This window comes from Hemibagrus wyckioides, linkage group LG06, assembly GCF_019097595.1.
Source record: "Hemibagrus wyckioides isolate EC202008001 linkage group LG06, SWU_Hwy_1.0, whole genome shotgun sequence".
Classification (NCBI taxonomy): domain Eukaryota; kingdom Metazoa; phylum Chordata; class Actinopteri; order Siluriformes; family Bagridae; genus Hemibagrus; species Hemibagrus wyckioides.
This window is the reverse complement of record NC_080715.1, coordinates 34,689,355-34,713,612: the sequence shown is the minus strand read 5'-3', so window position 1 is coordinate 34,713,612 and position 24,258 is coordinate 34,689,355. Positions and strand designations below refer to the sequence as shown.

Genomic DNA, 24,258 nt, shown 5'->3' with positions numbered 1-24,258 from the left:
AGCTTTGTGAGGACCTTCCACTTACTTCCATAGAGAATATTGTAGCTAATTAATACACTTGGATGTAACCTCAACACAACCTTTACCCAAGCCTAAGGAAATATTTAGAGCTTATTAGAACATCATTTATATATATACAAGATGTACAAAATGAACTCAGTAAACCTGTTTACATTTTATCTCAATCAAATTCTCTCTCTCTCTCTCTCTCTCTCTCTCTCTCTCTCAATTTGGGTATTCAGATGCCTTTTCAGTTATTTCTCTGAGTCTTCTACCGCGCTCTCTCGCTCTTTTGCACTTCTCCCCTTTAGCGATCAGATGTTTCCTCAACTGTTAAATTGCACTCGGGTCGCTCGGAAGGGAAATTAATTACTTTCTCCCTCCTCCTTTTCTCTCTCTCTCTCTCTTTTTTTTTTCCGTCGACAATCCGGAACGTAGAAACCACCAGAGGGGTAGAATACTCTTCTCGTACTGCATTATGGGTGTGTGTGTGTGTGTGTGTGTGTGTGTGTGTGTGTCGGGTGCGTGCTTGCTCTGTTGTCTGTTTAATCACTTCTTCTCCTGCATTGATCAGTGTGTCATTTTCATCACAATGTTCTTCCGGGTCTCAGGTGTGCGGCCATTCCAAATCCATCTTATCAGCCCCTCTCCCTCCTCCATCCCCCCTCCACACACACACACACACACACACACACTCCTCCTCTCGTTAGTCTTCCAGCTCTTCTTTCCTTTCCTTACACACACTTCACACCACGGCGCTGCTGAGTGATCGTCAAGCTTATGATTCATTTTGTTTTTCCTCAGGTTTTCTACAACACACACACACACACACACACACAGCAACTTTTTGATATGATTGATACTCTCCACTTAAACAAAGCTAAAAGTTTTCTAAGGGAAGGTGTCAGAGAAGGAGTCTCCAGTTCACACAGACAGACAGACAGACAGTCTGTCTCTCTGCCTCTCTCTCTCTGCCTCTCTCTCTTTCTCAGACAACATTAAGGAGGAGATTCCTTTTATTTTCTTGTGTCCATATTGATGATTGAGTGTCTTTGTCATGTTCCAATTCACTCCAGGTTTATATGAAGCTCAGTATGAAAGTAGACACTCAGGACTTTAAGAAATTGTAATGTTTCAGAAGGATTTATGTTTTTCTCTAGACTACTAGGGGTGATATATTCATAGAAAAGAGAGAGAGAGAGAGTGTGTTTCAGAAGGATACTAGGGGTTGATGTATTCATAGAAAAGCTCCAAAAAACCACAAAATGGTTAATTTTCCACACAAATGTTTATCTTCAAAATAAATGTTTATATCAGAGCCATTACTGCTCTCTGAGATGCTCCAAATGCTTGTTCATCTAAAAAACTCAAATTTCATCTTCAACCAGTAACATTCTGTGTAAGGTTATCCAACAGAGGGAAAAACACACATCTAAAACACACTGAAAGGCAACAGACTCACAGCCTGAACTTTACTCAATTCTTTATACTGATTGAAAACATATCATGGGTTGAATGGAGCTCCAGTGTTACTTGTAAAAATGATTAAAACCGGCAGATTATTTCAACCAAACCAAATGACCAATCGTATGTCCTCTCAATCATCTGTATTTTCTGAAATTCAGCACTTTATCATTCATGAGTGTGCTGCAGCAAATGTCTCGTGTCTGTACACATCATCCTTTAAGAAATATTTTGTGCCACGACATTTGTTACCATGTTTAAATAAATATTTTTAGACATAAACACCTTTTTCTGATAATCTTCATCACGAGGCAAGACCCAGGCGACAGACCAGTCCTTAAATCCCAGAAAGTCAGAATTAAATGTTAAAAATATAAAACACTGTTCTTAAAGTGTCTGCCTCGTTGTTTCCAGCTCTTATTTACACTTATTTACACATCTATAAATAACATCTACATGTGTATGACTGCTCACGTACATGAAGATTCAATTATTACAATCTCTCTCTCTCTGTCTGTCTCTCTCTTTCTCTCTGCCTGTGTCTCTCTCTCTCTCTCTGTCTGTCTGTCTCTCTCTCTCTCTGTCTGTCTCTCTCTCTCTCTCTCTCTCTCTCTCTCTTTGTCTGTCTGTCTCTCTCTCTGTCTGTCTGTCTGTCTCTCTCTCTGTCTGTCTGTGTATCTCTCTCTCTCTCTCTCTCTCTCTCTCTCTGTCTGGCTGTCTCTCTTGCTCGCTCGCTCTCTCTCTCTCTCTCTCTCGCTCGCTCTCTCTCTCTCTCTGTCTGGCTGTCTCTCTTGCTCGCTCGCTCTCGCTCTCTCTCTCTCTCGCTCGCTCTCTCTCTCTCTCTGTCTGTCTCTCTCTCTCTCTCTCTCTCTCTTTCTCTCAGTGTGACATGAAGGATATCGAGGATGAGGACCGGCGTCACTCTCTCTTCCTCGAGCTGCTGGAGTCCAGTCAAAACTGGGAGGAGTTTCAGCACCTCATGCTCCTCCTACAGGCGTGGCCACCCGTGACTGACAAGAGCAGGTAAACAACGTTTAAATGAAGAGCTAAAACAATTTTACTGCTTTACCTACTAATAAATTCTTTCACATAAATAATGTTTGGACAATGCAATGTTATGAATAAGTATTTAAAAATAGATACATAACAAAAAATAAACTTAATTTTAGAGTATGAATTTATGTATATTTTTATAGGTTTATAAGTTATATGAAGTTTATTTTATATACAGAATTAATAAACCCATATGTCATATTATGTATCATCCAAAAGCTTTTAAAATATCGTCCACCCTGACCAGAACAAACAAAAATAAAAGTCCAGAAAATACTCTACTAAGATAAAGTAGATTTTCTTTTGGTACAAAAACACAGGTTAAACTGTAGTTGAAAAAAAAAACCAATACAAGTTGTTAATGTTTATAGTCCAGTGCAGCCACGCTGTGTGTTGGTCAGTAAAAACAGGACTGTTCTCAGAATCACAGATGGTGCCATTAGCTTTGTTTTCATCATCACTTGGCTTCGTGTGGTTGAAATCTAAAGCTTTCTTAGTCAGTAATATTTCTGTGAAAATGATTTTTCCAAGAACTAGTGCGCTGCAGTGTGTGTCGTTATGATTAATGGCTCGATGAGCTGAACGCTGGAGTGTTTTTCAGATGTAAAAGTGTACAGCAGGGCAGAATGCAGGAAATTACAGAAAGGTTCAGTTGTTAAAGTGAAGCTGGTCTTTAAACCCAAGAAAAGTGTGTGTGTGTGTGTGTGTGTGTGTGCACGTCCATAGCTGGTCTCATGTGCCAGTCAAAAGATTCAGTAAATTCTGCCTGGACACATGACTGAGCTTATTGAATTTGTGAGATGCTCCTCTTTACCAGCACTTTTTCCTTCCACGGCTTCCATTCATGTGGAAATTCTCACCCAAGCTGCCGGGTAAAGCTTCCGAGAATACGGCGCTCATAATTTACTGGTCTACATCAATCTAAATCTGTTAGAGTTTGATAGCAAATTGATTAGAATTTATCACGTCTAAACACGGCTAATGTTGTTTTTGTGAATTTCAGATTCCACTTGTTCATTTTAGTTTGAATTTATTACAATTTCTTACTAGTCTTATTTTAAATTAATTCTGATTCACTACTAAAGCTTAGTTTACATTTAAATGAACCAGAATTAGTAGGCTTTGGTTTCATTTCATAATAATTTGTTGATGCAAATGAATTCATTTTCATTATACGATGCTAGTACATGTTAAGTTACACTTACATTACACTTACTTTGTAATGTGTTACTAGTCTTATTTTAAATGAATTCTGATTCACTTCTAGAGCTTAGTTTACATTTAAATCAGCTTTCAATTAAATCAGAATTAAGAGGTTTTTAATTTCATTATAATTTGTTGATACAAATGAATTAGTTTTCATTATACGATGGCAGTACTCTTTATGTTAATTATTAGGGTTGGGTACCGTTCTCATTTTTACCGGTACGGTACCTGTAATTTGCTATTGGTTCCCAACTGTACCTTTTTCGGTACTTTACACTCTGTGTAATAAAACATTTATTTCAGTGATACAAATAAGTCCAAACCTCTCAATGTCAACATTTTGTTATTTATTTAGGTTTCGGACATCTCACATAATGTTAACATTACTATTTGTTTAACATAAACAGCACGGTAAAAATCTTCGCTCCATTAACTAGAAGTGTTAACTGACGCTAGAAAAAAGCGATGCTAACGGCAACCATCACCGTGAAAATGTTGTTTTCTCCAACAAAAGCGTATCAAATTAGCTAGGATAATTAATTACCTGAAGATGTTCAAGTTGTCATCATGTAACATTTCGTCGTCCTCGCCCAGGGGTTTGACTTTGGCAGGTGTGTTAGCTGCAGCTACTTTTAGCTCTTTTTGCTGTGGGAGATCAGGCTGCTAAATACAGTCCACTCTTGAGCTTTTAAATCCATGTTGTGTTTACTTAGCTGCTTCCTGAGGTTAGATGTGTTGCCATGGCCAGCCTTGCATTTAGAATTACAAATATTATAAGTAACGATGTCTGCATATAATTTTGTAAAATGCAACCACGCTCACGAATGTTTTCGGTTAGCTGTTGTTGTGTTTGAACATGTTGCAGGGGTGATGTCGCATCACCTGGTGACTCTCTCTCTCTCTCTCTGTGAATTGTGAATGTGAATCGGTACTCTATAGTACCAACATACAGGTAATTTGGTCTGTACCCTTAAAAGTACTTTAAAAGTTCAGTACCCAACCCTGTAAATTATGTTGTAATTTTGTAAAATTATGTAATTTGTTGCTAGTTTTATTTTTAATACATTTTAATGTTTCATTAGTATTGGCTAGTACACTTTAATTTTATTACTTTGCTAGTACACATTCATTACATTTTATTAGAAATAATTTCTAGTCTTCTTTTCATTTTATTTTAATTTGACAGTACACTTTTGATGAATTTCATTCCAATTTCTTAGTACACGTGAATTCAATTTTATTAGAATTTGTTACATCTTATGTTAAATTAATTTTCTTTTTTTTTAGTATACTTTAATTTTATTACTTTAGGTTTATTTAATAATAATTTGCTAGTACGCTATAATTAAATTTATTAGAATTTGTTTATTATTTATACTAGTACAGTATAAATGTACTAGTACTTATTATTATTTTTCTAGTACACTTTAATTCAATTTTATTAGAATTTGTTTCTATTTTAATTTTATTTGCTAGTTTTAATTAATTTTATTCTAATTTGTTAGTATTCATTTCATTATTTTAGTCATTTCACTATTTTGCAGGTTTGCTTTAATTCTATTTCATTAGAATATTTCATTTAAATTACTTGTAATTGGCTAATATCTACATAAAAATATTTTAATATAATATAAATATAGTTCAGTTATACCTCGCAGATCCACATCTCACGATTCGTGGCTTCACTAATCTGCGAAATTTTCATTGGAACCTAACTAATTTGCATTTGTGAATTTTTCGCAGACCTGCAAAATCCTCGCAAAATCCTGCAAAAGTGTTTACAGCTAATTTCGTGGCAATTTATACCTTTTCATGCTTTAATGCGAAATTGTTACGAAAAATTTAGTTTATTAGTTTAGTAATATAAAAGTAAGATCAACAAAATATCAATATAAATAAAATATAAATGTTATTTTAATGATATTGAACGTCGCTGATATCACGTACGTACAGTACAGCCATTATGACACGCTATTGGCTGGAAGGGTTGGACGTAGCCAATCACAGAGCATTAACAGTTTTACCTAGCTGCTGATTGGCTGGTAGCTATGATGCTTTGTATGCGTGATGTCGCGGTTCATCTCCCTGCCCCTTGTGCACGGTTCAACACGTGCGTATATTCCGTGAACAAGTGATCTCAGTGATTTTTCCCTTGGTTTTTATACAGGCAATACTGTACTCTATTTTTACCTCAAACATGTATTTCTTTGTTAAGGGTAATGTATTAAGCTAATTTTTAAATGAAATTAAAGTGTTTTGGGAGCATGATTGGCTGAAAAAAAATAGCTGAATTAATACATTTTAGTTTAATTTTAATATAATTTGCTAATATAAATAAATTCAATTTCAGTATAATGCGCTAGTCCACTTTAGATTTATTTTATTATAAGTAATTAATTTGCTAGTATGGGTTAGGTTAAAAGTACATTTATCAGTACATTTTAGTATCATTTTTATTATTTTCCTAGTACACTATACTTTCATTATTTTGCTAGCTCACTTTAGTGTAATTTCATTATAACCTGCTAGTAAATGTAATTAAAATTCATTATAACTTGCTAATACATGTTAGTTTAATTCCATTCTAATTTGCTAGCATATTTTAATTTCATTATTTTGCTAGCTCACTTTAGTGTAATTTCATTATAAGCTGCTAGTATGCTTTAATTCAATTTTATTATAATATACTAGAATGCTTTAGTGTAATTCCGTTATAGTTTGTTAGCATGTTTAATTTAAATCTGTATAATGTTATATTACACTTTATTTTTATTTCATTCTAATTTTCTACTTTATAACATGCCAGTTTAAAATGATTAGAATTCGCTATTACAGTTCATCTAAATGCATTAGAAATTGCGAGTGGTTTGCTTCTGTTAGAATTTACTAGTTATAATTCAGTACAATTTCAGACTGGTCAGAAGTGAAATAAAGGGAGAGTCTAGCCAAAAACCTTGAGGAAAAACCCACTAACATGACCCGAGATTTGGGTTAGACCATCCTGAGGTAAAGCATAATAGAGTTGATTCTTGGGGTCATCAGGGTTGCTTATCAGTGCCATGGATAGTCAGACTGGTCAGAAGTGAAATAGGGAGAAGAAGGGAGAGTCTAGCCAAAAACATACCGGTTCTTGAGGGAAAACCCACACCAGAGTGAACATACTTTGTCCATATAATATAAAAGCTTATGATTCCCCAATACATGAAAATAATGAGTTTATCCATCCATCCATCCATCTATACTTCTGTTCATCCATCCATTCATTCATCCATCTATACTTCCATTCTTTCATCCATTCATCCATCCATCCATCCCTGCATCTATCCATGCATCCATCCATGCATTTATCCATTCATCCATCCATCCATCCCTGCATCTATCCATGCATCCATCCATGCATTCATCCATCCATTCATCCATCCATCCATCCATCCAATCCATCCATCCATCCATCCATCCATCCATCCATCCATCTATCCTTCCATTCTTTTGTTCATCCATCCATCCATCCATCCATCCATCCATCGTCTGCAATTCTTATACTACACAAGATCACGGGGAACCTGAAGTCTATCCCAGAGTACAGAAGGGATATAGGGAAATAAAGGGAGAGTCTAGCCAAAAACCTTGAGGAAAAACCTGTGAACATGACCTGAGATTTCGGGTGAAGGTTTAGTTTTTCAGTAAAAAGAACCAAATCATGTAACCAAACAACACCGGAGTGACTTGAGGAAAAAAGTCTTTTGATGTGGACCCATCTCAATCTCATAGAATATCTGTGAAGAGATTTGAAGATGGTGCTTCTCTATTCCTTGCAGACGCTTCCTCTTCCAGCTGATCGATCTTGAGATGATCTTCCTTGAACAACGGGTGTGCAAAGCTTGTTGAGACTCACCCAAGAAAACTCGAAGCTGTTATTCCAGCCAACAAATATATCAAAGAAAAGAAGAATATTTATCTTCATGAGAGATTTCCACTTTGGATTTTTAATATATTTGCAAAATTTTCTCAAAAACATGTTTTCACTTTGTCATTATACGTTATTGAATGTCGAGTGACTGTCAAGAAATACATTTAATCCATTTTAAATTAAATCTATAACACGATGCTGCAGGGGTTTCAGTACTCACTGTATGTTTGTGTGTGTATGAGAGAGAGAGAGAGAGAGAAAGAGATGGATATTATATTCTCTAATATTTCTCACAGGTATTGGTAATAACATTTTCTACAAATGAACTTCATTACAAAATGAAACCTTCCCTTTTCCCCAAAGAGAGGTGTACAATTTTGCACAAGCGTATTAAATTAAATAAACCGAGCAAAATATTAGAAGTGGCAGATAAAGAATGGAGCAATAAGAAGAATATTAAAGACAGGAAAGGATTCTGATATTCCTCTGTCTAAACGGAGATGGAGACGGAGATGCCCACACGCAAGGCCACCACTAGCGAAAGGTGAATGTGCGAGGCTTTCTGTCAGGATGTCCTCAGTGTGAGATGAGAGAAATGAATAGAATGGAATCAGGGTTTTTACCCACCTACTCAATCTCACCAAACACATGTCACTGCTTTTAATGGCCTCACTCATGTGGGTGTTTCCATAAACACTTAAAACTAATGTATTTTTTTGTTGTTGTTTAAACCTTTAAATATCTTTAACTTGTGCTACTTCAAACTGAAATGGAGATATAGACTCAAATGGAAAAATGACAAGATCTGGCTTTGCAGTTCCAGAAATTTCTAAGTATCTCAAATTTATACTTTTGTCTATATAATATAAAGGCTTGTGATTGAAATTTGTTCCCCTGTACATTAAAATAATGAATTTATCAATCCACCTATCCATCCATCGATCCATCCATCCATCCATCCTTTCATGCATCCATCCATCCATTCATCAATCCAGTTTATTAAAACTGAAATTTAGTTTGCCTAAACTGGGTGCTGCTCATCAGCAGGGTTATATAATCCTATATAAAGGCATATGATTGAAATTTGTTCCCCAATACATGAAAATAATGAATTTATCCATCCATCCATTGTCTGTAACTCTTATGCTACACAAGGTCATAGGGAACCTGAAGTCTATTCCAGGGGATGTGGGGGACACCTTGAGCATGCTGCCAACCCAATTTAGGGCACAATCACACACTCACATACTATGCACAATTTATAGATGCCAAACAGTCTACAGTTCTTTGGACTAGGGGAAGACACTGGAGAAACCATAGTAAACCCCTGAAGCACAGGGAGAACATTAAACTCCACACGCAGGGAAGAATGGGGATCCGATCAACAACCCAGAGCCACGTGGGATCCTGCCCCTGGACCACCGGGAGGCAAAAGGTACAAATATAAAAATAATTGTACTTTAACACAGACAGTGAGGGCATGGTGGTTTAGTGGTTAGGAGGCTCGTAGGGGCAGGATCCCATGTTCTCATTACCACAGCCGAGGTTCTCATTGCCAAAGCCTGGGGTGGTAGTAGCTCAAGTTGTTATGGCTCTGGGTTGTTGATTGGGGTTCAGGCCCCAGCACTGCCAAGCTGCCACCGTTGGGCCCTTGAGCAAGTCCTCCGACCCTCCCTGCTCAAGGGGCGCTGCATCATGGATGACCCTGTGCTCTGACCCCAACCCTCCAAGGATGGGATATGCGAAGAAAGAGTTTCACTCTGCAGTAATGTATATGTGACAAATAAAGGTCACATACCTGCATAAAATTGGAGGGTTGCATCAGGAAGGCCATCCGATGTAAAACCTTGTACCAAATTAAATACGTGGACCAGATGATCCATTGTGGCGATCCAAATAGTTTCCCATTAAACGGGTCCCCCAAACAAGACATGTTTTATTTAGAATGTAGGAATGAGAAGCTGAACCTATTTAACAAAAGCGAAGCGCCTCGTAAACCTGGTTGAGAAGGTGCTAAGCATGTGCAGAAATTCACTGGGAAATAAAAAAACATTAAAAAAATAAAATAGTTTGATTTGTTTAATGCTTTTCCAAAAAAAATCTTTTCACACACCTGCTGATGTACATTTACATTTGTGGTATTTGGCTGATGTCCTTATACAGAGCCATGTACAAAAGTTCTTTTAACTCACTATGAATGAGTACATCAGTACTGGTTCACTAGGTTGCTGACTAAAAATACCATCAGTCTAAAAAAAAAACTAAAAGCAAACACACAATCAATTTATTTTTTAATTTATTTATTTATTTTTTATTAAACAACTGCTAGTTTAAATATGATAAGATGAGGTAGGTCTTCACCTGTTGTTTGAAGACAGTCAGTGACTCAGCTGTTCTGACATCTAGGTGAAGTTCATTCCACCACCTAGGTGCCAGAACAGAGAAGAGCCTTGATGCATACTTATCTTGTACCCTGAGAGATAGTGGGATTAGTCAAGCAGTGCTATAGAAGTTCTGAGGGAGCGTGATGCAGTGTTGGGAGTGATGAGAGCTTTGAGGTAAGAGGGAGCTGGTCCATTTTTGGCTTTGTAGGCAAGCATCAGTGTTTTTAATCTGATGCGGGCAGCTACTATAAGCCAGTGGAGGGAGTGCAACAGTGGGGTGATGTGGGAGAACTTTGAAAAGTTGGAAAAAAAAAAAAAAGTCGTGAAGTTGCATTTTGGATCGTTTGTTCATGTCAAATTTCTGCCAGAAGAAAGTTGCAATAGTCCGGTCTTGAAATGGCCAGAGACTGATCAAGCACCTGAGTGACCTGTGTGGATAAAAAATAGACAAATCCTTCTCATATTGTTAAGAAGATATCACCAGAGTGTGTCAAATTAGCAACATGTGAGGAAAAGGACAATTGATTGTCCGTGGTTGTCCCAAGGTTGCTTGGAGTGGTTGAAAGGGGAGATCAGTAAGTTGTCCAGGGAGGTTGCAAGATTTTGACCTGGGTATGGATGACCAGCAGTTTGGATTTGCTAAGATTCAGTTGATGAGCCTCCATCCATGATGCTACAGTATATCTGCCAGACATGCTGAGATCTGAGAAAAAAACAATAGCACATGGTAGAGGGAGGAAGATGAGCTGAGTATGGTATTGCCAAAAGTATGAGTATAGAGCGAGAAAAGAAAAGTATTGAGCCTTGTGGTACACCGCTGGAGAGTCTGTGAGGACCAGATGTCCAAGTATCCTTCACCTGATATAAACAGTCTTCCAGGTAGGATGTTATGGAATCATTGGTGATTGTAGTGATGGTCTTGTGAGATGTTCAATATCTCCTTTGGTTGATATCATACCTTTACAATGTCAGAAGGTCTTGTGAGATGGTCCGGAGCAATATAAAAGGGATTAGGTAGGTGTTAGGTTTGTAGGTCAAGATAACTTGTAGGATCTCGTCTTTTGGGGTCTAGGGTTGAAAAACGTGGCCGTGAATGAAAAGGTAGTCATGGTTGTGTAATGTAGGGGTAGACAGGGAAGAGGAGAAGGTCTGGCAGATCATCTCTTCATGGAAGTCTTCAGCACCAGAACTAGGTGGTTGAGTAGTGAAGAGAAGACGTAGAGCTTACCAGGATTTTGTACAGAAGTTTCAAGCTTTTCCTTGTAGAAGGCAGTCTTAGCAGAAGACACTTCCAAGGAGAATTTGGACATATTTGTTTGGGGTGTTAAACTCGGTTTATATTAAAAAAAAAAATATGGATGTTTCTGTGATACGTGGGTCTAAAGAACCTTCCATTTCTTCTGTTCAGATTTGGGGTAAAGCTGCAAACCAGAGGCTTAGAACCACTCCAAGGTTGATTTTTTGTTGTTGTTGTATTTTATTTTAAATTTGGTGATTGCATGAAGCTCCTTGAACTCAGACACTTTGTTAAAGCACCAGTTGAAGCCAAGTGTCCATTTCCAGTACAGAGTCTTTTCTAATCTTGAGAAATCTTGGGAAATCTTGACAACCGCACTCTCGTGTCTTTAAACGCTCGAAAATCGAGTGTTATGAGTTCGCCTTTCCATATGATCTCACGTTAATTAATACTCAGATTAATAAAAACAGCTACATGTGATGTCTAACTCGTGTAGAAGTCATGACATTCTTAACAGTTTCTTTTACACACACTGACTCAGTGACCCTTTTGGTTTGTACAGATTGGAGACGGAGCAGAACCCGTGGGTGTGTGTGACGTCGTCTGTGCTCACATGCTGCTCTGAGGGGGCGGACGTCGACGTCGGACATGAAGTTCTCGCCATGTGCCGCTCACTCTACACGACCAAGCACAAACTCAGTTCTCAGGTGCTTTGTGTGTGTGTGTGTGTGTAACACAGTAGTGTAATATGCGCGTATGTTACTGAGTCACAGTTCGGTGGGACGTCAGATTAATTCTTCCGGTTATCTTATTTTCTTATATTATTCATGCATCTATGCATTTTATCCAAAATGTTTGTTTTTCATTTCCTATTTAATCCATCCCTCCATACCACCAGCTAGCTTGAGAATCCTAATGTTTTCCAAAAGGACAATGATTTTATTAGCTAATAAATAAAGTAGCTCAGCTTTATAAGGTCTGGTGATGACACAGAGACTGATCTTAGACGATGCTGATAATCCCAGCGAGAACTCATCACTCATTGGTTTGCTCATAAGTAGATCAGGTTAGAAATGTAAATGTAGGTGGAGTGTGTTTCTGTGGAATTACACTGAAATCTGTTCTTAAATCTATCGCTATTATTTTCTCCCTTTTCACTTGCAGGGGGTTAATCAGACACTAGTGAGTGTTTCTATAATAGAAATGTCTTTACTTTTATTTAGCTGAGAAAATGATGGAAAAAAATTCTCTTTCCCCTTCTCTCTTTCTCTCTCTCTCATTGTCTATCCCTCACTCTCTGTCTCTGTCTGTCTCTCTGTCTTTCGCTCTTATTCTCTATCCCTCTTTTCATGTCTGTCTGTCTCTGTCTATCTCTCTGTCTGTCTCTGTCTGTCTCTTGCAATCATTCTCTGTCCTTCACTGTGTCCCTCTCTCTCTCTCTCTCTCTCTCTCTCTCAGTGCATCAGACACATCTCTTCTCTGCTCTTGAAGAACGGACTGAATCTAGCAGCGTTGAAGCTGATGGCTGAGAGTAAAGACGAGCAGCTTCTTGCTGTGACTCTGGATCAAATCAACAGCATCAGCTCTGTAAGTTCTGCTTTGTGTCACTTCACCTCAGTTCACTTCGTCACTTTACTGCCAGCATCTACTCTACCAGCACAGGCTGAGACTTAAGTATTAGCTCTGTGTGTGTGTGTGTGTGTGTACTCTGCAGTCGTCAGGAAGACGCACTGTTTATGAGCTACATGACCTCAGTACCTAAGCTCTGAGATATTCTCCTGTCTTCTGAAAGGCACAGAGTTTTAACCTGTAAGTAGTAATGTAGCGAACAAGGTCCTGAGTCATCATTTTATTTGTACTTCCACGTCCTTATCTTTGAGTCATCAACGTATAAATAAGTGACTAGACCTGTTCAGCGTTGAATAATGTAACAAGCTACACCACTGCAGCCTTTTTCATTTTTTAAGGCAGACAGAATCCCTCGGATAAAATTAAAATGCAATCGCAGTGCGGCGCTTCTCTTTCGCTCTCTTACGATACACAACATCTGGACCTGCTGTGATAGGAAAATAATCAACAACAGCATAGCAGCGTGAAGTGTTTTATCCTCGACCATAGCAATTCCCTTAACATAAAAGACACTTTTTATCCAATTATAGTTACATTTACAGCGATACAATGTCTTGTCCTGTAACATCTCCTGTTACAAAGCATTAACACTGGAGACTCCTTCCGTCAATGATTTTCCCACCATGTTTGTTTTTTTTCCTGTAGACAACCACACACACATCAGCCATAACATTAAAACCACCTGCCTGATATTGACTTGTCAAACTCTGAAGGTGCACTGTGGTATCTGGCTCTGTAAATTGTGAGGTGGAGCCTCTATGGATCAGACTTGTTTGTCCAGCACATCTAAGAGACTTATTCGTATTCACTGTACCTCTCAGTCGCAGATCAGTGTATACACTGATCAGGTATAACATTGTGAGCAGTGACCAGTGAAGTGAATAACACTGACGATCTCCTCATCATGGCACCTGCTAGTGGGTGGGATATATTAGGCAGCAAGTGAACATTTTGACCTCAAAGTTGATGTGTTAGAAGCAGGAAAAATGGGCAAGTGTAAGGATTTGAGCGAGTTTGACGAAGGGCCAAATTGTGATGGCTAGACCACTGGATCAGAGCATCTCCAAAACTGCAGCTCTTGTGGGGTGTTCCCAGTCTGCAGTGGTCAGTAACTACCAAAAGTGGTCCAAGAAAGGAACAGTGGTGAACCGGCGACAGGGTCATGGGTGACCAAGGCTTACTGATGCACGTGGGGAGCAAAGGCTGGCCCGTGTGATCCAATCCAACAGACGAGCTACTGTTGCTCAGATTGGTGAAGAAGTCAATTCTGGTTCTGTTAGAAAGGTGTCAGAATACACAGTGCAGGACGGGTCAGGGCTGTTTTGGTAGCAAAAGGGGGATCAACAGAATATTTAGCAGGTGGTCATAATGTTATGCCTGGTCCATGTTAATTGATCTTAAATCTGGACCTACTGCCAGAGCTGCCGCTGTATGAAACGTTTCCTATATTAAACTCTATAAACTTCCACACTTCCACGTTTCAGGCTAGTGTGCAGAAACCTAAACAGAGCTTGCGGTATTGTCCTGAGATCAGATAAGAGCCGTGAGCGAAACAGTGGCTCTGAAGCTGTCCGTTTGCTAGCTCAGTGAAAGCCAGATAAAAGCCAGTAGAGGCCCAGCGTAATTTCAAGCCTGCAGCCAGAATAACGATTCGCTTAATCCACACCCGTGAGTCTCCTCAGACTTTATTTGAAGAATGCTGACTCACTGGAGATGAGGCTAATCTTTGACTCTTAAGTTCAGAAGGAAGAATAGGGATAGGGAGCGAGGTGAAGGGGAAAAATGTTGGGTTTTATTAGGAAGTTTAGTTTTCGGATGTGGTGCAGGATCTTTGTTGCATTCCTTGTGTCTGTAAGTGATTGTGTTGGGAATAAATCAGGTTTTATGTGCTCTCTGAGCTGCTGTATGGGTGCATGAGTGAATCACACACACTCACACACAACCTCCTGTTTTCATTGATTTAATGGTTCTGTATTTGCAACACAGCTGCTCCTCAAAAGACATGGCGTTTATCTAAAAGCAGCATCAATCACAGTGGCACCAACAGAGCAGTATGGTCTTATCCTTCAGCTTTAGAGCTCACTAGATCTCCAGATGCTAAGATTTACACACTAAACACTTTTATTATAGCATTGCATGCTCTTGAGTTACATTATCATTGCTAGTTGAGGTAAGCAGTGAGGTGTGCTGTTATGGGAATATAATCAATGACATAGCAGAGGGAGTCTGTGTTACCACGGCAACGTTGATTTGTTTCCATTAATGTCCCACAATATTCCCGCTTATCACTAGCTTCTCTTTTATTTCCTCTTTATGGTAAAAAAAAACATTGCAGTGTTACTAAAAAACCAGAAAGTGTGACGTCTGTCCTGGAGTCTTCCCTAATGCAGGAACCCTGACCATTACAAGGGCCTGAAACTGGAGACTCCTTCCCATCGATGTGAAATTACTTTGTGTCCATCATACAAATCCCACAGAACACGCTGTTACCATAGAAACGCTAATGTGTCCGTATCATTTGATATCAATATAGACTCAAGTGTCGTTAGATAAAAAAATTTTAGCTGATTGGAAACATCTGGCTACTAGCTAAATGGCATAAAACAGCAGTAATGGCTAGTTTAGTCAGTTAGCATTGCTAACTAGTTACATTCTTGTTACCTTGATGTTATGTGATTATATAATCCCTTAGGTCTTACTCAGTGGTGTTAGCTTATTCCGCATGCTATATATATATATATATATATATACACTATATTGCCAAAAGTATTCGCTCACCTGCCTTGACTCGCATATGAATTTAAGTGACATCCCATTCCTAATCCATAGGGTTCAATATGACGTCGGTCCACCCTTTGCAGCTATAACAGCTTCAACTCTTCTGAGAAGGCTGTCCACAAGGTTTAGGAGTGTGTTTATGGGAATTTTTGACCATTCTTCCAGAAGCGCATTTGTGAGGTCACACACTGATGTTGGACGAGAAGGCCTGGCTCTCAGTCTCCGCTCTAATTCATCCCAAAGGTGTTCTATTGGGTTGAGGTCAGGACTCTGTGCAGGCCAGTCAAGTTCATCCACACCAGACTCTGTCATCCATGTCTTTATGGACCTTGCTTTGTGCACTGGTGCACAGTCATGTTGGAAGTGGAAGGGGCCAGCTCCAAATTGTTCCCACAAAGTTGGGAGCATGGAATTGTCCAAAATGTCTTGGTATGCTGAAGCATTCAGAGTTCCTTTCACTGGAACTAAGGGGCCAAGCTCAGCTCCTGAAAAACAACCCCACACCATAATCCCCCCTCCACCAAACTTTATACTTGGCACAATGCAGTCAGACAAGTACCGTTCTCCTGGCAACCGCCAAACCCAGACTCGTCCATCAGATTGCCAGATGGAGAAGCGTGATTTGTCACTCCAGAGAACGCGTCTCCACTGCTCTAGAGTCCAGTGGCGGCGTGCTTTACACCACTGCATCCGACGCTTTGCATTGCACTTGGTGATGTATGGCTTGGATGCAGCTGCTCGGCCATGGAAACCCATTCCATGAAGCTCTCTGAGCACTGTTCTTGAGCTAATCTGAAGGCCACATGACGTTTGGAGGTCTGTAGCGATTGACTCTGCAGAAAGTTGGCGACCTCTTCGCACTCAGCATCCGCTGACCCCGCTCCGTCAGTTTACGTGGCCTACCACTTCGTGGCTGAGTTGCTGTCATTCCCAAACACTTCCACGTTCTTATAATACAGCTGACAGTTGACTGTGGAATATTTAGGAGCGAGGAAATTTCACGACTGGATTTGTAGCACAGGTTGCATCCTATCACAGTTCCACGCTGGAATTCACTGAGCTCCTGAGAGCGACCCATTCTTTCACAAATGTTTGTAAAAACAGTCTGCATGCCTAGGTGCTTGATTTTATACACCTGTGGCCATGGAAGTGATTGGAACACCTGATTCTGATTATTTGGATGGGTGAGCGAATACTTTTGGCAATATAGTGTATATATATATATTCAGCTGTTAAAATCCCTGTGTGTTTGTCCAGTTGTCAGGACAAACAGGAAGTTGACTAAACAAAAAAAATCTGGTAGCTACATAACAATAACATACTCTAGAGCGCTGGTTGTAGCATGTTAGCCCAACTAAAGCTGCATTATGCTAAATCGTAACTGGAAATTTCTAAACAAAACGCCATCTCCAATTTGGAATTTCGCCTCTACCCAGGCCTCGGATGGCTGTTCACTGCAAAAAACAAATGGTGAACAAACAAAAGTCGTAATTAGCGTGATTTTTCGCTTCCGACTTTCAGTGTCTTAAACACCTTTGAGGCACATTCTTATTTTTTTTCTTCATTTTCTAGAAACAGAACTACTGTTTTTTTTTTTCATCTCGCTCTGCCCAAATCATCTCAAACACACGTCGTAATTACGACTTCCCGGGAAAACCTTGGAACACACAGATAGCATCACTTTTAGTGTAGAAACTAGTTTTTCCTTTAGACCAATCAACACAGAGATCAATTCCCACCCATTTCTATTTCAGAGTCAGTGAGTGAAAAGGCACTTTAATTTTACAAATGAATAATAGCCAGTTAATTAAGAAGCTCGTGTAAGACGTTAGTAGTGTTTGAGGTCCGGAGCGAGCGGCGCTAGGATGTCGTCGTTCTCCTTGGTGTGATAACGTGGAAAAATCACTCGTTCTATCGGAACAGACGTGTTAGTTCACACGGCTAGGTTGCTCGACATTCTCGAACGCGAGATCAGCGTTGTGCCTGTGCCAGTGGCTCCTATCTGATGTTCAGTCTTCCAGAGCTGCTCTTAATGAGCTTGTGTCTTTTAGTAGCAGCTTTGCCTTTTCAAAATCTCAATAAACACGCTGCCTTATTTTCCCTGATAAGCTTATTATTCATTAGGCTCTTTTCTCTCTTATTTTAATTAACACCATTAAAAACCTGCGTCTCGCCGATTACCGAAGGTTATTGTTGCATTTCGGTTCATCTCCGCTTACAAGGGTGTGTGTGTGTGTTTTTTTGTCGCTGTGGATTTTGTTCGTACGTCCGTGCGGAAGAAGTCGTACGTTCAAAGAGTCGTGTATGACACGCTATTAGAAATGCCTGATTTGGTAAGATGAGGACAAAACACTCCTAAAAAAGTAAATTAGCTTGAGGCGAAGTGATTAATGAGTCATAGGAGGACGAGTGGAGCAGGCGGTGTAGCGCTGATCTGTATGCTGTAGAGCACATGAGCATGTTGTCCCAGGAGACGAGATGAGAGCTGAGTGCTAACGATGAAGGCAGAGACAGCCAGGAACACCCTCATATGTCAACTTCATTTCCCCTCTGCAGTGGAGACGCTATGTCTGTCCTGTCTCTCTCTCTCTCTCTCTCTCTATCTCTCTCTCTCTCTCTCTCTATCTCACTCTCATGCTCTTGTTGTCTTGTTGTCTCATTCTCTCTCTCTCTCTCTCTCTCTCTCTCTCTCTCTCCCTCCCTCTCACTGTCTTGTTGTCTCTCTCTCTCTCTCTCTCTCTCTCTCTCACACACACACACACACACACACTCTCATTGTCTTGTTGTCTCTCTCTCTCACACTCTCGTTGTTGTTGTCTCGTTCTCTCTCTCTCTCTCTCTCTCTCTCTCTCTCTGTCTCTCTCTCTGTCTGTCACAGCTTTTCTAGCATGACCGTATTTAGTTGTCACTAGTGCCATAGCATCATCGAGATGACAATCTGTTATTAAAGATTATAAGAAATGTCAGCTTTAGTTACACAAAGATTCTGTCTGAAATCAGGACATATAAATAAAGGACAAATGAACAGATATAGTGAATATAGACATGTGTGTATGTGTGTTTGTGTCTGTGTCTGTCAGTCTGTCTGTGTTTCTCTGTCGGTCGGTTTGTCTGTCTGTCTGAGTGTCTGTCTGTGTGTGTGTGTGCGTGTGTCTGTCTGCCTGTCTGTGTGTCTTTGTCTATGTGAGTGTGTCTGTCTGCCTGTTGGTCAGTCTGTCTGTCTCTGTCTGTGTGTCTGTACAGAGTGAGTGTGTGTGTGTGTGTCTGTTGGTTGGTCTGTCTGTCAGTCTGTCTGTGTGTCTCTGTCTTTGTCTGTCTGAAAGTCTGAGTGTCTTTGTCTATGTGTGTCTGTTGCAAAAGACAGACTGTGTGTTTGTGTGTGTGTGTGATATACATACACACTCCTTCATGCAGTTATCTAACCCGTCAGTCATGTAATTGTCCAAGCAGCACAATGTACTAAACCCTGCAGCTCCACATCAAGAGCTTCAGTTAATGTTCACATCAAACATCAGAACCAGGAAACATAATGTGCTGAAGTCTGGAACTTTAACCGTGACATGGTTTCCTGGCTCCAGATGGGCTGTTTTAAGTGTTTCAGAAACTGCTGATCTTCACACACGCACACACACTTTCAATAAAATGGTGCAAAAAACACTTTCTAGACTGGTTTAGAAGTCCCTGTAACTGAAGGTGCTGCTGACCCCAAGCATCCAGATGACTACCTTTTTGTCAAACCTCATTCACAAAAGCTCTACAGATCCATCACCTCCTGAACCAGAGTCTCCATCATCACTCCATCCCATAACCACACCTTCATTCTTTCCCTCCTTCCTGCTTCCTCAGATCTTGCACCTCACTGCACTGTCTGTCGCCTGGAGTCCTGTCTAATTGTGCCATTATTGCACTGTCTGTCCTTTTATTGTTCTATTCCATTCTTGTGTGTTGTTATTCTACTCAGAATTGCGACGTCGGCAGAGATGTTTGTTCTGAAGTCTGAGGCATGTAAACGTTCGACTTCGTCGCTGTTTCATTTCCCTCAAGAGATGTGCTTTCATCTGTGTCTATAGGCAGGCTGCATTCACTCAGTTCATGTACTTTGTGGATTAGATTATTAGATCTGTCACAGCGGTCAGGTACTTTGAGGCACGGTGGCTCTCTTTCATTACTTTTCTACTCTCTCTCTCTCTCTGTCTCTCTGTCTCTCTCTGTGGCATCTGTGTGAAGACAGAACAAGTCCAGTGTCTTTAGTCCTACAGGAACCATCTGTCAAGGATGAGCAGGCTTGGAGGCAAATGCAGGGTTGAGTTTATTGAACAAACCGGAGCAGGCCGAGGCGACGATTAAAAACGGAAATCTGTGAGAGGAGCTCACTGAGAACTTTGCACTGACTGAAACTACAAGATTAGCAGTCACTTCAGAAGGCAGGAGTGAGACGAAGATGAGGTTAGGGTTTGGGTTGTTTAAGGAGCGTGTGATTGGGAGCAAGTGCCTTGGGATGTGCCGTTTGTAAGGGTTGGGATCAGTTATGGAATGGTGTTTGTAGGCAGGGAATTGTGGGAAATGTATACCGATCAGGTATAACATTATGAACACCTGCCTAATATTGTGTTGGTCCCTCTTTTGCTGCCAAAACAGCCCTGACCCGTCCTGCCCTGAGTATTCTGACACCTTTCTATCAGAACCAGCATTAACTTCTTCAGCAATTTGAGCAACAGTAGCTCATCTGTTGGATCGGATCACACGGGCCAGTCTTCGCTCCCCACGTGCATCAATGAGCCGCCCATGACCCTGTCGCTGGTTCACCACTGTTCCTTCCTTGGACCACTTTTGATAGATACTGACCACTGCAGACCAGGAACACCCCACAAGAGCTGCAGTTTTGGAGATGCTCTGATCCAGTGGTCTAGCCATCACAATTTTGGCCCTTCATCAAACTCGCTCAAATCCTTACGCTTGTCCATTTTTCCTGCTTCTAACACATCAACTTTGAGGACAAAGTCTTTACTTGCTGCTTATTATATCCCACCCACTAACAGGTACCATGACAAGGAGATCATCAGTGTTACTCACTTCACCAGTCAGTGGTCATAATGTTATGGATGATCGGTGTAGATGCTCTGTAGAAACTTAGCCTCTGAAACTCTTCTCATGGATATTTCCAACCCCTTGCTGTTATCTCGGTGGTCTTCATGAAGTTTACAGTAGTTCACATTTGTTGGTGGTTAGATCATTAGAGAATAGATCGGTCCCTTGTGGTACAGCGGCAGGATCTCACCGCTGCCAAGCAGGGAACTGACCTGAGGGGTTAACTCTCAGTTCTGGTCTATCCAAGCCTAAAATGGAATGGTCGCGTCAGGAAAAGCATCCGGTTTAAAACCTTTGCCAAATCAGAATATGCGGATTGGATGATTCACCATGAACAGGAAGCAGCTGAGTTAAGTTAAGTAGCCTTTATTTGTCAGATACACGTTTCTGCACAGTGAAATTTTTTCTTTGCATATCCCATCCTTGGAGGATTGTGGTCAGAGCAAGGGTCAGCCATGATGCAGGAAGCTTGGCGGTGTTGGGGCTTGAACCCTTCCGAATCTTCCAATCAACAACTCAGACCCTTAACCACTTGAGCTACCACTGCCCCCTGAAGCTGAAGGACAACAATGACAGCAACTTCAGAGAATAGATCAGTACTAAATTTTACAGAGACACTTAGTTGGATTCCCTGAGTGTAAATCAGCCAGTTTGAACAAAAGAGGTGGTGTTTCTCTGAAAAACCACAAGCCACTTGCCTGGAAAATCGGAAGACCCTCGCATGGAAAACCGCAAGCCACTTGCCTGGAAAACCGGAAGACCCTCGCATGGAAAAAGCCCCTTGAGAGTCGTTTTTTTCCTTGAGTTTATTGACTAAACCAGATCCTAGGTATTCCAGTGTATTTTTAAGGTCTACGAATGACCTGAGTACATCCCATGCATGGGTTCGAACAGTCAGTGAGGCAGTCAAGTAGCAGGTTCTGCATGATTACTGGTTCATATCAGCCTCCATCTTCCTTCATCATCTACGTGTTTAAAATTTATTATATAATGATAACCATTTATAGTTATGTTTAACTAGGTCAAAAACTAGGTTCTTGTGTCCATGCTGAGGATTGAGTGTCTTTGTTATGTTCCACTCCACAGTGGAGGTTAATATGAAGCTCAATATGAAAGTAGATACTCGGGTCACTCTTCTGTTTTTAGCCTACTAGGGGTGATATATTCATAGAAAAGTTCCAAAATATTTTTTTCCACACAAATGTGTGTATCTTCAAAGTAAATGTTTATATCAGAGCCATTTCTGCTCTCTGATGCTCCAAATGCTTGTTCATCTAAAAAGCAGCTCCAATTAGATCTTTAACCAGTAACATTATGTAAGGTTTTTCAACAGAGGGAAAAACACACGTCTAAAACACACTGAAAGACAACAAACTTTCATTTTAGATCAGACCCACAGCCTGGTGATACAATCATTCATTTCTTTATACTGATTGAAAATGTCTCATAAATCTAAAAGAATGCCAGTGTCCTGGTAAAAAGGATAAATGTTGGAATGTCCTGAAATCAATCTGTCTCCTATCACTAAGGTTATAACGGCTTTAACAAGTCTTTCCATCGCTGTCTGTCCAAGACAGAAACGCATCTTGTCCTCCTTTATGGTGGGTGAAAACTAAAAGCCATGACCTCGGATACACTTTCCATAAATGTTAAATAAGCATCTGGGTAGAGAAAGCTTTACAGTCGGGCGCGAGAGACATGCGAGTGCATCACCGTGACTCGCTCAGGACACTCGATACACACCGTGCACAATTCAGGAATTGAGAGTACTGTGTGTCTGCAGCATGTCTCTCACTGTCTCCTTCTGTCTTTTTCCTCTTTCACCATCACTTTAATCTTTGTCATTGTCAGTCTCACTGCCTCACCATCACTCTATCTCTTTTTCTCTCGCTTTATGTTTTGTGACTCGCTCCAACAGTCTCTCCGGCTCTCCTACGTTGGGTCCGTCCCTGCTTGTTTTGATCTTGATTAGTCCTCCGTGTGGATGCCTGCATGTATTTTTCATCTCGCTCCTCCCTCTCATTCTCTCTCTCTCTCTCTCTCTCTCTCCACCCTCCCTCTCTGTCTTTTCCTGTCGCTCTGCTGCAGTTGTTTGCATTAATGAAATCACAGACCGGTACCAGGCCACGACCGGGCCGAAAGAGCTTTATGATTTAAATGATAAAAGAAAGCCACGAATACATCATTTATGAGTCACCAAACGCTCTGTCACTGCAAATCCGCCATGCGCTGGAACCCAGCCGCTGCATCTGATGCATTTTTAATGTGCCCATTTCTGCATTACACACACATACACACACATATATATCAGCAGATATTACGGTCATTAAGTAGATTTGTAAATAGGCTGCAGTAATGAGGCCAGCTGTTTTCACGTGTCAGAATGAAGTGTAAGGTAGATGTTTGTAAACTCCATCATGTCTCATGCTTACATGCATTCAAGCCTAGCGATGCGCATAATAGACGTGTTCAGGCTTGTGCATACGAATATCTGTGTGCTTGGGAAACTCCAGATCTCTTTTCTGAAATATTCAACGTACAAAAACAGCTTCAGCGCCAAGATCTAAAATTCGTTGAAAAGATCTTGAGCGCCTTGTTACATATCTTGGAGTGAAAGTTAAGTTGTCTTTATTTGTCACTTATACATTACTGCACAGTGAAATTCTTTCTTTGCATATCCCATCCTTGGAGGTTGGGGTCAGAGCGCATGGGTAGCCATGATGTAGCACTCCAGGAGCATGTGGTTTAAGGGCCTTGCTCAAGGACCCAACGGTGGCAGCTTGGCAATGCTGGGGCTTGAACCCCGATCTTCTGGTTAAGAGCCTTAAGCACTTGAGCTACCACCACCCCATAAAGTCACGTTCCCATACTGGGAGTCGAACCCAGGCCGTCTTGGTGAAAATCAGGAATCCTGACCGCTAGACCATATGGGAAAGAAGGAATCGGAAATCCGATACGAGTTAAGCAGCATCAAATCCTTTCTCGACGCTCTGCTTCTGCTTCTCAACAGTCACAGCTGTCCAAACTCCGACTTTTGGTGCGTTTGTGTTTGTGCTTTGTGATGTGCATCACGCCGGCCCTCAGCAAACGCTGAAGGATGATGAATCAGCTCAGACGTTCACACACAAACTTTATCTTGCCTTATCAGCCGGAGTGACAGGCTGTGAAAGCAAGAGACAGATTACCTCCGAGCGAGCGCGGTACGCACTGAAAATCCTGCGAATGGGAAAGTTTATAAACGTCCTTATCAGAGTTTCTTCCTCTGAATCAAGGTCAAATCCTGCAGCATGAAGTTCCGCAGGTCCAACAGTTCAAATCCCCCCTGCTGTATCATGGCGGCTTCAGCAGAACATCATCTCTGGTGCATCAGAAGCTCAAACACCAGGATGTTTAACGACCCTGCCATGCCATCCAATAAATAAAACATTCTTAAGAACCTTTAGATCCATCATTAGCTCACGTCAGGTTTGTTTGGTAGATCGTCGGTTCTCGAAGCTTCTTGTACCCGA

At 40.7% G+C, this 24,258-nt stretch overlaps 1 protein-coding gene across 3 annotated transcripts in view; it reads left to right on the top strand.

The window, feature by feature from the left end:
- nbas (NBAS subunit of NRZ tethering complex) overlaps nucleotides 1–24,258 on the top strand; it is a 256,830-nt gene that overhangs the window by 223,847 nt on the left and 8,725 nt on the right. For 2 of the 3 annotated variants that reach the window (XM_058393499.1, XM_058393497.1), the window contains exons 49-51: nucleotides 2,348–2,487; nucleotides 11,817–11,961; nucleotides 12,713–12,841. In XM_058393499.1, the coding sequence (XP_058249482.1) occupies nucleotides 2,348–2,487; nucleotides 11,817–11,961; nucleotides 12,713–12,841 (414 nt within the window). Of the gene's footprint in view, nucleotides 1–2,347; nucleotides 2,488–7,541; nucleotides 7,652–11,816; nucleotides 11,962–12,712; nucleotides 12,842–24,258 lie in introns of those variants that run through there. The other variant, XM_058393500.1, reaches the window with a different exon arrangement.